Source organism: Tachypleus tridentatus, chromosome 7 (genome assembly GCF_004210375.1).
Source record: "Tachypleus tridentatus isolate NWPU-2018 chromosome 7, ASM421037v1, whole genome shotgun sequence".
NCBI lineage: Eukaryota > Metazoa > Arthropoda > Merostomata > Xiphosura > Limulidae > Tachypleus > Tachypleus tridentatus.
In genome coordinates this window covers 30,806,172-30,820,877 of record NC_134831.1, presented here as the reverse complement: position 1 = coordinate 30,820,877, position 14,706 = coordinate 30,806,172, and the positions used below count along the sequence as shown (strand labels likewise).

At 33.8% G+C, this 14,706-nt stretch overlaps 1 protein-coding gene across 2 annotated transcripts in view; it reads right to left on the bottom strand.

Moving 5' to 3' along the window:
• The window catches only part of LOC143255369 (protein turtle homolog B-like), a 290,442-nt gene that overhangs the window by 129,534 nt on the left and 146,202 nt on the right, over positions 1 to 14,706 (bottom strand). For both annotated transcript variants that reach the window (XM_076510909.1, XM_076510910.1), the window contains exon 2: positions 8,603 to 8,938. In XM_076510909.1, the coding sequence (XP_076367024.1) occupies positions 8,603 to 8,938 (336 nt within the window). The remainder of the gene's footprint in view (positions 1 to 8,602; positions 8,939 to 14,706) is intronic.

Genomic DNA, 14,706 nt, shown 5'->3' with positions numbered 1-14,706 from the left:
CGGTCAATCTCACTATTCGTTGGTAAAACAATAGCCCAAAAGTTGACGGTGGGTGGTGATGACTAGTTGCTTTCCCTCTAGGTTTACGCTGCTAACTTAGGGATGGCTAGCGCAGATAGCCCTCGTAGCTTTGCGCGAAATTCAAAATAAACCAATGTATTTTTGTATATACACGTTCTCTTGTGTTTTTGTAATGATCTTTTTCCCAATAGATTCAAAATTGCTAATATCAAGAGGTAAGTTTTATCTTACTTACCTCCAAATGGTTGAACCCGATTTTCTTATTTTTTATATTCATTTTTATCTCTATCTGAACTTGAGTGAGGAGTCATCTTTCCTCAACTGTCTGCAGGGAGTAAAGGGTGATATAGATGTGGGACGTTGTGGGCTTGAACACCCACATTTCGCTCTCCTAATTTCTAGTTTAATTGCATCTATTTCTTACGGGAGACTAGATAATTGGAGGTTAAGACTGATAGACGGTATATCTCCACAACATTGTTGGTCTTACTTTCGCAGTCACCTCCGAAACTTATGACACATTTATAACCTTGTATTGTAACTTGTACCCTTGGATATTTTTTTTAATGTAGCGTATTTTGTTTATTTCTAAAAATGTTAATTCTTTTCTTTTGTCTTTTAAAAATTATGATTATAAGATAATTATCAGAGGTTTGGATTTACTATTTCTAACGCAATCCTTCTTATGATTTTGTTATTCAACTTCATTTAAATGTATTTATTTAATTCCTGGGATCTTTTCAGTTGATGCATGTGTTTTTGTTTTGGATTTTTTTCAATAAAATAAATTATATAATTAGTCAGGCTTGGAATTACCGTTTCTAACGCAGTCATTTATGATTTTACTATTTAATTTCATTAAAAGGTAATTATTTTCGCTATTTTTATATATATATACATGCATATATAAAACTTGAAGATGACCTCAGAAGGACGAAACGTTGCTCTGCATTTTAATAAAAGTTTAACACCTATATCAGCCATCTTGAGAATACATTTTTTACTTCAAGTTAGTTTCTAGTTATCACACATTACTTTTTTTTGTATAACCATTTACTCTGCGACGTTTTCCCCCAGTCTGAAAGTTATTCATTCTATTAATGTATGCGCTGTATTGAATTTTTTTACTTCTTAACTTCATATATGATAGATTAATTGGCTCCTTAAGCATATCCACTGTACATTGTACAAAGTATTAAATATTCTGGACGCTAATAATCTATTGATCATCTATTATTAGTAGTTCATATTTCACCCCACACGTAAGATTTCTGTATGAAACTAGCTTCAAGTGATAATGAGAGCATCGTTTACACAAGAATTTTTTTCTTTTAATTAGTATTAGTTATTACGACTAAGCGAAGGCATTATGCAATATCCAGAAAAACACAGAGTGAAAAAGTTAGTTTTACATTGACATTAGTGGTAAAGTCGTTGTAAAGCTATCGTGAATGAAACAAGAGGAAGAAAGATGAACAGTTTAGTGGGTTGCTCATTTTCCGATTTGGTATCTTGCCTTGTTCCAGCGCTTTTTGGGTAGAGAAACAAATGAAAATGCGTAGAAATATTCTTTTAAAGTAAACGTGTCATTGTACATTTTTAGACACACATAATTGTATAATGCTTAATGAGTACCCTACATATATAATTACTCCACTGAATATTGTTTAAACTATTTTTAAGTACAGCAGTCTAATCCTATGCACATAAAGCAAATTATACTTATTTGGTAAACGCTTAATTCTAAGAACAAAAAACTTTTTTATTGAAAGTACACAATCTGGCTTAAAACTGCTGAAAAATATTGGTTATTTGAATATATAGGATCAGATTTAAACACGAGAACAAAAGTTACTACTTAATATTGAGAATAAGACCTAATTCATTTCACATACACCGAATCTTGTTTAACCTCATAACAAAAGTATTTTTGAATGAATTTGATCAGGCTTAACTCTTTTTAAATACACTACGAACATGCAATTGTTTTTACATGCACCGATTTTTTTAAACCAAATTTTTAATGCTATGACTATTCATATCGAAGATCCAGTGAATTTCTAAGCTATCCACGATTTTCCGTTGCAAGCTATAGGATACAAAAATAAGATTTATACAAATCAAATTTTTAGAAAATACGTGGATAGTTTTACAGTTTTTATTGTTCACATCATTTTAAAGATATATTCATAAAGCTCAAGAAAAACACAGTTTGAGGGATTTAAGCAATTCGATGCTAACGATGTTTATAGAAAGAACAATTCTCACAATGCCCACATTTCGTAAATTCTATCAGAGTTCTTCACAAGAGACTGAATACGAGTAAATCTAGGTAGAAGACATTTGAAAATAGTAACAATAAAAAAACAGTTTCGGTTTTTCAATTATTCCTAAATATTTCCAAGGATTTAAATGTCATTACCAACACCAGAGAGTTGGAAAGGAAAAAAAACAAAGAACGTTAATGTGATATTTGAAGAATGTTTTGAAGAGCGTTTCTTTGCTTGATTTGTTTGAAATTCCTCGTGTTCTGTTAATAAAAGTGTAAAATAGTTACTCCTTAAAAATAAAATAAATTAATACTTGATAAAACACAAGGTAAATAAATACACCTCTTTTACGATAAACTAAGCAGGGTTTTATTGCAAACAGTTAATTAGATAATTTTAATAAGCGTTTTAGAAATACAGGATATGAAAAAAAATTGTCTATAGGAAAGTTTTCACTTTTATCCGGTGTGTTTTCCGGGTCTCAGAAGACTGTAATAAAGACATGTTGAAAAATCTTTGATTTATTTTGAATTTCGCATAAAGTTACGCGAAGTCTGTACACACTAATTACTCTTAGTTTATCACTGAAAGATTAGCGGGAAAGCAAGTGGTCATCACCATCCACCACTAACTCTTGGACTACTCTTTTACGACGGCTGAAAAAACTAGCATTTTTGGTGAGACAGGGATGTGAGCTCGCAGTTAAGAAAAGCTTGATCGAAATGTAGTCATAAGTACCCTTAATTCTTCACTGGATATAGATAGAATCCAGAATTAATGTTGTAGTTAATTTTGCATATTTCAGTATACGATCTCTAAGTTAAACATCACTCGATCAAAGTAGTCGAATTTCTTATTTAATGTCAACGAATTTCATCTCTTTTGGATTTATTATAAAATAATGCACCTTTATTAGTAAATTACTATATTTTCCAAACAAAAAAATTGAAATTTATTTATGTACAGTCTATAAAAGACTTAAGACACTATGCGTTTACACACCAGCTGCAACCTAAAACTCCAAACGACTTTTTTGAATTTAAGACTTATACGTAATTTCGTATTTTTAATTAAGCAATTTCATTTTACCTGTTTTTCTTTGATATCGAAAGGTTTTGTATTTTACTACTGCAGATTTGTTTGTTTAGCTAACACACTAATATTCTCAATTAACAATAAAAACAAGGCACTGAAATGGGCCAATTACGACGAAAATTCGGTTATGACTTGTTTACTCGAAAGATCAGAAAATTAAGTGTTAGTGATATAAGCAGAAGAAGCATGATTAAAATTCTGTCCTGATAACTGAGTTTTTGAAGTTTTTCAGTGCAGTAGTAAACTTAGGTGCTGTTTTTAACCACATTTTCTTCAATTATGCAAACAATAAATCAGAAAAGCTAATGAAATACCCATTAGTCATTTGCTCAGTATCAATTGTTCCTTGCCAATCTTACAATTTCCTATCTAGACTTCAGGGGAACTGCTGCAATTCTTAATCTAAAGGTAGCGCTTCTTCAATGTTTACCCAATGTTTAGAGAACTGCAGAATGAAGAAAAAAGTATTAAAACTGACACGAAGTTGACGAGTAATTTGACTGGAGTTAGACAACAAGCTGCATGATGTAGTAAACACGAGGAAAGTGCCTTCAGGACATCTTTGAAAATTCGACAGAAGTTTGCCAGTACGTGTGTAAAGAATGTTCGTGTTTTTATTAAGTTCGTTCTTCAGAAGAAAAAAAAATGTATATATAAAGAGTGAAAATCCTTGTTTTTGGCGTCAAGTTCTGGTGCTAATCACATCTTAAAATCTATAATAAAAACTTTTATTGAACTTAAAGAAAAAAAACTTAAGAATAAACAAGAGTGATGAGAATTAGGTTAGAAATAAATTAACAAAAGCTCCTATAGATGGGACAGAAAATATATCATGTTAAACATACAGCAGGAGTTGTTTACGTGACAGTATACATAAATATATGCAGGCAACTTTAAATTAATAAAGATATAGAAAATTGGTGGAACAACTTTAATGATTTAAAAATAAAAGTTGAAATATTAAAAACTAAAACGTCATCCTTAAAGAAAGAAAGGGATTTATAAAAATGATGAATTGGTTTTAATCAAAGAATATTTGCTTTCTTTGTTTGTTTGTTTGTTTTAAATTTCGCGCAAAGCGACTCGAGGGCTATCAGTGCTAGCCGTCTCTAATTTAGCAGTGTAAGACTAGAGGGAAGGCAGCTAGTCATCACCACCCACTGCCAACTCTTGGGCCACTCTTTTACCAACGAATAGTAGGATTGATCGTTACATTATAAAGCCCTCACGGCTGAAAGTGTGAGCCTGTTTGTCGCGACGGGGATGCGAACCCGTGACCTTCAGATTACGAGTCGCACGCCTTAACATGCTTGGCCATGCCGGGCTCCACAATAAAGCTTCGAACAGTTGATAATTTTTACTACAGATGCAGGGAAATAGTATAGTTTGATCACAAGAGAACGTACATACATTACACACATGTTTTTAGTATTAAGCCTCCTTAATATACATCACGTGTAGATAAATTGCACGTTTCGCGTAACCGTATTTAAAGTTTGCGAAGAAAAAGATCAATAATGAAAGACTACTTATCAAAGCTTGTAAGCGTCAGTTGTGCTAAAACTGGAGAGAATAATACCATAGTAACAAAAACACCATATTGTGGTGTTCTTTTAAATTGGAAACTACTTTCAAATGAAGTAACAAATTATTTGTTTTATTTCATTGACTATTCGTTCGTTTTTAATTTCATGCAAAGTTATTCGAGAGCTTTCTCCATTAGCCATACTTAAATTTCTTGTGATACAGTAGAAGGAAGACACTATCCATTGCCAGCTCTTGAAATACTCTTTACCAACTAAAACGTTATAATGCATCCACTAGTAAAAGTAGGAGCACGTTTGGAGAAGGAATTTAAACCCGCGACCCGCATATAGTGGGTCGAACACTTTAATCATCAGGCCGTTCTAGGCCTTATCTTATTATTATAAATATATAATTATATAAATGTCACTAAGTTTTAGTTTCTATAAATTTTTACAAAACTACATATATTTATTATTTGAAACAGTAACGTAAAAGAAATGATCACCTTTTAAATAAAACAGTTAATCTCATTAGATATCAAAACAAGAGGTTTAACTACCTCTCATTTAATGGGAAAACTATGTTTTACTTAACGATGGTATTAGCAACAAAATCCCCTTTCCACATGCACATTTGATACTAATTTTTCACTTTTTTTTTCTTGCCTTTCAGTAATTAATTGTAAAAATAGGATTAAAAGTTGTATTAAGAAAACACTGATCAAAATTCGACTACTTTTTCATATTTAAAGAAAAATGAATAAAATGGTTGTGGTACTGTGTATTTGTCGGTTCAAGGAGGATATAATCCTACGTATCTTCACAAAATAATTTAGGTTAGTTAGTGAGTTGGGAGAATAAATGTCTGCTGGATTTTAATTAATGATAAATGCAAGAAAATATACATTGTCTAACATAACATAAGCTTAATTATTATAAATATAATTTGAATGAGAAAAACAGCATTATGAAAGAAAAGGATCATGATGTTGTGGTTTATCAGTCTCTTAAAACCATCCAAGCAGTTTGCTGTTGTTAGTGGTAGAGCACAGTGTTTTAGGTTTTACCTACAGAAATATTGACTACAAATCTAAACAGGTTATAATTTCATTCTGTATGTCACTAGCTAGACAACATTAAAAGTATTGAGTTGAGTCTTTGGGCTCCTTATCTCATGAATAACATTGGATTGTTGGAAAAGGTCCAGAGGAAGGGTGACTTACTGAAATGGAGCATCTGTCACACGAAGAGAGTTCAAGACTTCCAAACATGTATTTTCTCAAGAAGAAAAAATAAAGGAAAGGTGATTGAGGTGCTAAGGGAATTGATTATTGCATAATCTTTTCTTTCACACTTAATGGTGGAAACAGTAAGACTAGAGGACAAGAGTACAGGTTTTGGCAGACTTATTGTCATCTTCAGCTAGACAATTTTAATTTTTCTAAGAGGAATGTTGACTTTGAAATGGATTTTCTTCGGATGTTGTGAATATAATAGATTTAAGTAGTTTTAAGAGAAAGATTGATAACTACATGAATGATAAGGACTGGTCTATATATTTTTTTATTTAATAGTTTTAGTTTAAAGAATGGGATAGTCTAGTAGACCAATAGGTCCCTTGTTGTTCATAAACATTGTTATATTATAATACAATTTTTAATTATCTTATTTATGTATTTCATGTTTCCCTATTTACAAAATGAAAGTAGTTATAAAAAGGTAGAGAGAAGGATTAGTGAAAAATAGGAAACAAAATACGTGATTTTTGTTCAAAGTTTAAACACAAAGGATTAAAGAAAACAAAAAAGTGAAACGATTTTAACGTTGAATGTTTCAATTATAAACATTTAGAACCATATCAATCGCTTAAGGGAATTCTAAAAATCTATTTATTTCTTTATATCCTTCATTCTGTTCTAAATAAGCCTAAGCTATTCGTTATTGAAATAATTTTGCTGAACATAATCTTATGTTCAGAAAGTACACCTATTTTAATAAAACTATGGTCTCGGCAAATTAATATATTCTTCAATTTTTTAATTTAGAAGTTAAAACTAAATTAACGAAGTACAGAGATCTATAAATTTTATGTTTCTATCGGTAAGGTGTGTAACAGGAATATCTAAGCTATGGTAGAAACGATAACGACAAAGCAGCTATAGAACTTAAAAATAACGATCTTGAAATTAAAGTGTGATTACATTATGGTAAAAAGAAAAATAGGTTTTAGAGTGTAAGGAGATTTAAAATTAAATATGAGTGGCGTAAGATTGAATGTTTGTTGGTGAGTGACTAGGGAAGAATGGGCTGACTACAAATATAAACCTTAGAATAAAAAAAAGTTTGCAATTAAGTTAAAAGGAGGATTAATTTGAACCTGTTACTATCGGTTTACTACGTTTTTTCTAAGAATTGTACTTGCTACTTGCCTCATTATTCTACTCATCCAAAAATAACTATACGAATTCAAAATCAAATCAGTTCTCTTAAAGACTATATTCGCATATTATCTGCGAAGATTACTTTCTCGGTAAAGAAACACCTTAAAATTATTAACTAACATAATTGTAAAAAGAGAAGTTTGATAGTTATTCATTGGTGCAACTATGAAAGATGCCCTCTTCCGGGGCCTGGCATGGCCTAGCGCGTTAAGGCGTGCGCTTCGTAATCTGAGGGTCGCGGGTTCGCGCCCGAGTCGCGCCAAACATGCTCGCCCTCCCAGCAGTGGGGGCGTTATAATGTGACGGTAAATCCCACTTTTCGTTGGTAAAAGAGTAGCCCAAGAGTTGGCGGTGGGTGGTGATGACTAGCTGCCTTCCCTCTAGTCTTACACTGCTAAATTAGGGACGGCTAGCACAGATAGCCCTCGAGTAACTTTGTGCAAAATTCCAAAACAAACAAGCTCTCTTCCGAATAAAAGGTAATTGGTTTGTTTGTTTTGAATTTTGCGCAAAGCTACACGAGGGTTATCTGCACTAACCGTCCCTAATTTAGCAGTGTAAGACTATAGGGAAGGCAGCTAGTCATCATTACCCACCGCCGACTCTTGGGCTAGTCTTTTCCCAACAAATAGTGGGATTGACCTTTGCGTTATAACGCCCCCACGGATGAAAAGGCGAGCATGTTTGGTGCGACGGGAATTCGAACCCATGACCCTCGGATTGAGATTCGTATGCCTTAACTCACCTGGCCATGCCGGGCAATGGTAATTGGACCCCTACATTTAATCCCCTTATCGGGCAATCCTTAAATTTGACAGTACCTTTGGGTTCTCTCTTGGCTCGCCTGCTCCCATAACTGTGGGGATTGCAGGAGCACATGACGTCACTGCGATTATTTGAAGAGAAGAAAATATCAAATTTAAACACTTGTTTCCTCCAGTTGTTATCGAACTATGATTTGTTTATCCTAGCCGTCATAACATCACCGTTTTGCACATTTATCCAGGTTCGTATAACTGGGATTTGTTTTTCACTTGATGTGTACCAAGCCTGGCATTTTCTGTAACTTGTCTCTTATTTTCTATTGATATTGTATCATTATATAGCTTGTCCATTCTTTTCTAACTTTTTGTTTATTTTGTCGTTATTAGTTACTCCTTAATTTAAGAACGTTCTAATACAGAAAACCCAAATCTAATTTTATCAATCATTGTCATAAAAGTGTCACAAACATACATGTCACACCTACCTACAACCTGTAACTTGATAACAGTGTTGATGCTACGACCTTTATGGTAATCTACCCTACACCGGTAAGTTCCTCCGTCGTCTTTTCGTACAGGATCGATTTGAAGAAACGCTGGCCTGTTGATCATGTGAAAGTGGGCACGGTATTCCAGCTGTTGGCCTGCCATTTGATGAGCCTCTTTCAGATTTCCTCTGCGGGAATCCAGCATGTAAATAGGTTGAGTTGATTCATCCTTGTACCATAAAACCAGGGCTACCGAGTCGTTCACTGCAGGCGGAGAAATATCGCATGGAAGAGCCACTCGTCCTTGTTCAACGGCGGTGTAGACGATAGAAGCTGTTTGATATGAAAGAATACCATAATTATCATCATCACAGTCCTTGTTATCATTTTCTACAGAGAGCACTTTAAAGTTATAAAAAACAAGATAACAGAGGCAAAATGTGCACGATGAACTTCATCATTTCGCTTGTGATTCCTTATTCGTGGCCTGGTAAACAATAGGAGATCTTCAATAGCCGCAGATCTTGATATTTCTTTAAGCATGATTAGAGCATATTAATCTATGGAACCTTTTTGTTCCTGTATTAACTATATTTAATGGAAAGCATGTATATGCTATTCGATTTTATTACTCATCAGGATCTCTACAAGCCTACCCTTGAATTAAAATTCCTTTAGGCAGGATTAAATTAAATTAACCTATGATATAATAACCTATATTAACCTTCGGCGTAGTCGAACATATCAATCGAAAGGACTTGGGCTCCTGAGTTCAAAACGGTGATTAGATCTCAAATTGGGCAAGAAATGATGGAGCTTTTAGCTAAATATTTGTACTTAAAACAAAAAAACAACTCAGAGCCGTTTTCTGAGCCGCTATTCCGTGACTAAAAACAAAACAAACCGTAGTGTAGTGTAGTGGCAAAACAAAACACATTAAAATTACTGAGAACGTGTAAGTAACAGTAATCTCCCCCAAGAAACACTTCCGTATCTTATTCAGACTCTTATAAATAGTAATGTGAGAAACTAAATAACTAAATATATAAAACCATAGCATGATATTGTTTTAATCCATGCATAACAACGTTTCTGTGTTTTTATTTCGATTTAAGCTGTTCTCAGTACGGGCATCGAACCCAGGTTTTAACGTTATAAACTCTCAAGCTTACCGTTGAATCATAAAAGGCAAGAATAGATTGGTAGTTTATTTCACTTACGTTTACACAAGAAAATGTTAGTTGTTTTGAATTTCCTAACAATATGAAAGTAATGGAGCCTTAACAACTAATCAGGATAAACTGCCAGAAGTAGGTTACATATAATTTTTCTTCACATTGCAGTTTTCACCTCATTTACTGATAGGCAGACACATAAAAGTATCAGTAGACAGGCTAAAATGTTTTTCTTAGACGTTTTCATGACCGAACACATATCATCTTCTATAAATCCAAGCTACTGGCAGAACCCTGGTTTTTTATTTTATCCTTGTTACCACGTTTTCTCCAGTTTCGATGGTACATGAGGAGTCGTTTTAAATGCTTTCCTTCCTTTTGCTTTGATGTTGTATTTACTAAACTGTTTTCTATAATTACTGAAAAATGTTTCAGTTGCAATTGTGTATTTTTCAGTTTCATGTACAAAACAGTCTTTAATATTGAACTCTTAGGAAGGAAGACAACTTATAAACAGTACTCGTGGCTAATTCTATGACTACTATTGCTAAACTGAATAAAGGGTCTTTATGACCACCACTCATATAACGTGTCCACCAGTGGCACAGCAGTATGTGTGCGGACTCACGCCGCTAACAGCCGTGTTTTGATACATGTGGTAGGCAAAGCACAAAAAGCCTAGTGCATAGCTTTGTGCTTAATTCTAAACAAACAAACAATCTTATACTGCTCAAACAATTGCAGAGTGCGTTTCTGTGACATCAAATCGCTAACTATGGATTATTGTAATCACAATTTGAGAATGCTAACCACAAGGTCACTCCAGTTATCTTGATTAATTAAAGAGAAGATTTTGTGTTAGCATGCGTGTAACAAATTCACTTTTTTACATTTACTTTAGGGCTTATATTTGCTTCCGTATAGTTTTATTTTTGCATGTGACGTATATTGTTGATTAGACTAATTAATAAAATTTTTACTTTTCTTGTTCCTGGGCAGAAAGTGTTATTTCCTAATTGCTTATGCCTAAAATAAATGAAAAATACCTATTTTTCTTCAAACTTTGCTTTTGTGATCTGGGTAATGAAATTTTCAAATTTACCCATTTTACAGATCATTCCAGATAGATTCAGTGCTGAATAGCTGATAGAGAATTTTCTCGAACCTTCTAGAATGTTATACAACTTACGAGAATTTTCTAGAACTTTACATAGTAATATATATACAGGGGCTCACCACTCACCATTTACCACTTCAGTTTATTTCTAGCTGCCTAAGTGAACACATAGACCTATCTGACTTTATCATAGATGGCATCAAAAAGCTGCAAGCATTCTCCCGACGCATTCTGCTATGTATGTGGCCAATTTATCAAGACAAGAGCGACAAAGTACTCTGTCAAAGAGGAATACAACAGCGTCAAGACCTTGCTAGAAGCCTTGAAGTATGATGAGTATGGCTGAGAGGTTATTGGAGACTTCAAAATGGTGGCGTTCCTGATGGGCCTCCAAGAAGGCTTTACCAAGTTTCCCTGTTATCTTTGCCTTTGGGACAGCAGGGACACCGCTGTGAACTACAACAGGAAGCACTAACCATAACGGACCGATTTCTCCGTGGGAAGGCACAATGTCAAGTGTGAGCCACTAGTGGACCTCCAGAAGGTGTTGTTTCCACCATTGCACATTAAATTGGGTTTTATGAAACAATTTATCACAGCACTTAATAAGGAGTCTGCAGCCTTCAAGTACCTTCGAGACTTCTTCTCTAAGCTGTCTGAGGCAAAGGTCAAAACTGATGTCTTCGTTGGACCAAAAACAAAAAAGACCCTGGAGTGCACAGAATTCCCCAAGAAGCTCTGTAGGAAGGAAAAAAAAATTGGGACAGCTTTGTCGCAGTAGTTCGGGGATTATTGGGCAATCACAAGACCGAAAATTATGTAGAACTGATTGAGGCTCTGGTGAAGAACTCTGGCAAAATAGGCTGCAGGATGTCCCTGAAAGTCCATATCCTTGACGCTCATCTTGATAAATTCAAGGAGAACATTGGAGCATACTCAGAGAAGCAAGGCGAGCTCTTCCACTAAGAAATAATGGACTTTGAACGCTGTTACCATGAAGCGTATAAAGAAAATGTGTTGAAAGACTGTATTTGGGGGCTGATACGTGAAAGTTATTTACGTTACAGTAGCAAATCTCAAAAAACTACTCATTTTTAAAGATTTTTGTTTATTTTTGTATAACTTTATTATAAATACATGTAAATCTTGATTTATATGTTGTGTTATACAGACCTTATGTAAATGAAAATGTGCAAATTTGCCCGTTTTCACATGAAAAATAGGTTAATTTCTAAATTTCATTATCCAGGACACAAAAGCAAAGTTTGAAGGGAATAATGGCTATTTTCTGTACTTTTACAACATAAGCAATTAAGAAATAACACATACTATCCAGGAATAAAATTTGTGTTACATAGTGTTATGTATTACGCAAGTCCCGCCTGTTCTTCAGTAAGGAGTAAACTTCTAACCTGTGTTAAGCTAGCCATGAAAAACGTCGTTAGCCTAAGCGAGGTGCAACAATGTTAACTCAGAATTAATTTGCTCTTCGTGGACTTGGATCATTGACAAAATATTATTATTATAGTCGTATAATACAGTTTTCTAAGATACCATGCTACATTACTTTAAAATAGCGTGTTTCAATAGTTTATAGTAATGCTGTATATAATCGAGCTATGATATGCGTTTTTCTTCCAATTCCCCACTCCAAAATTATAAAATAGTCCAAGACAATGAACAAGGTAAAATTCATTTAAAGCCAGAACATACCGAAATCTTCAAGACAATTTGGAGGACCTTGGTAAAATATCATTTGTAGTCACGATTGTGGTTTTAAAAAGTCACTTGTAACAAATGATTATGATGATAAAATATTATTTGTATCCACGATTATGTCTGTAAAGTGTCATTTATAATAATAAGTTATGAAGGTAAATATAATATCATTTTTATCTACGACTATGACTGTAAACCATCGTTTTTAATCACAATTATGTATTTGTTGTATCATTTGTAGCCATGTAAATAGTCACTCGTAACAACGAATTATGATGGTAAAATATCATTTGTAGACAAGTTTATGGTTATGAAACATCATTATTACTTTCTATAGCATTTCATGGGAATATTCAAACGATACGAGGTCAATAGTAAGAGGGTTTGCTAGCGATAATAACGTTTGACCTCATGCTAAAAGGAGGGACTGAAGTGTGTTAAACATTTTGTTTTAATTAACGACCTTCAGCCCCAGATGAAACGAAAAGATTATTTATCTCCAACATTTAATACATCTTTATAAGAAATGAGCGAAGAAGTTTGTCAAATATCATACTATTTAACAAGCTCCTTGGCACCACAAGGCCTAACTACATATACCAGCTTCTTCATTCTGATACTCTTAGACTAGTTAAATGTGTTACATAATACAGTCTTCACTGTTTGAATATTTTGAAAAGGAGAAAAAATATTTTACTGAAATTAGAGTGATCTCCATTAAACACTGTATGGCAGTTTGCAGTAATGATTTTCATCGGTTATGGCAAAAATAATTATTGAGAGGACAATGCAGCTTGTTTGTTTGTCTGTACCATGCATTGTTGGATAATGTTTGTATTATGTTAAAGATATAGCACAAGGGTCTGAAACATACATTAACATATTGTACTTGTGCTTTACCATGAAAGCTAGATAACATTTGATTTGTACCCCATACTGTTGTATTCTTTTTTACCAGCTTTGTATAGCAAGAGAAAAGTGAGAGTAATTGAGCAGTGATAAATTTACAAATACATTGCATAGCGGTAAATCTATAAATTTACAACACTAAAATAAGAAGTTCGATTCCCCTTTGTAGACTCAGCAGATAGTTCGATGTGGCTTTTCTATAAGAAAACACATGCACACACAAATACACTGTACATACATACATATAAAAAAGATTAAAATTAAATTCAGTTTTAACGTAGACCAAGTGATTTTAAATAAGTAAATAAAATAAATCATAGAGGAAAAAATAGTTACGACATAAAGTGTTTTAATAAACTCGATGCACTTGCAGGCTCATTTCTAGGTAACACTTGTGTGAATCTCAAATTTCAGGGGTATCTAAACAGAACGTTCCCTTCTGCATTATTGTGTTTTCCGCCTCAAATGATAAAATGATAGACATTAGACAGATACATTAAGTTTTCGAAATACTCCACAAAGCATGTTTAAGTATTAGCTCACATTGGCTGGCTAGCTTGCGGATATACAACGTTACAAACCGATCATAACAAAGTTTGTTTGTTGTAAATTTCGCGCAAAGCTACTCGAGAGCTATCTGCGCTAGCCGTTTCTAATTTAGCAGTGTAAGACTAGAGGGAAGGAAGCCAGTCATCACCACCCACCGCCAACTCTTGGGCTACTCTTTTACCAACTCTTTTACTCTTTTTTGCATAGTGGGATTGACCGTCACATTATAACGCCCCCACCGGCTAAAATGGCGAGCATGTTTGGTGCGACCTGGATTCGAACCAGCGACCCTCGGATTACGAATCGAACACCTTAACACGCTTGGCCATGCCGGGTCGGATCATAACAAATCGAGCCATTTCATAATGGAATTTTTCAGTGACGTTATATCGTGGTATCTGATAAACTTGCGTTTTTCTTAATGAAATGAATCAAGGACTTTGATGAGTCGTTAGATGTATCTCTTTCTCCCGAATAGCCGTACGTTTATTAGAATAATTATTTAATAAACAAAAGCAATATCAAAAAAACATAATTCATTTCGCGGTAGCCGAGGTTTAATACATTAGGCGTATTATAAATTTACAACGTGTTGATATTGAAATAGATTTCAGCAATGTAGACCAACACAT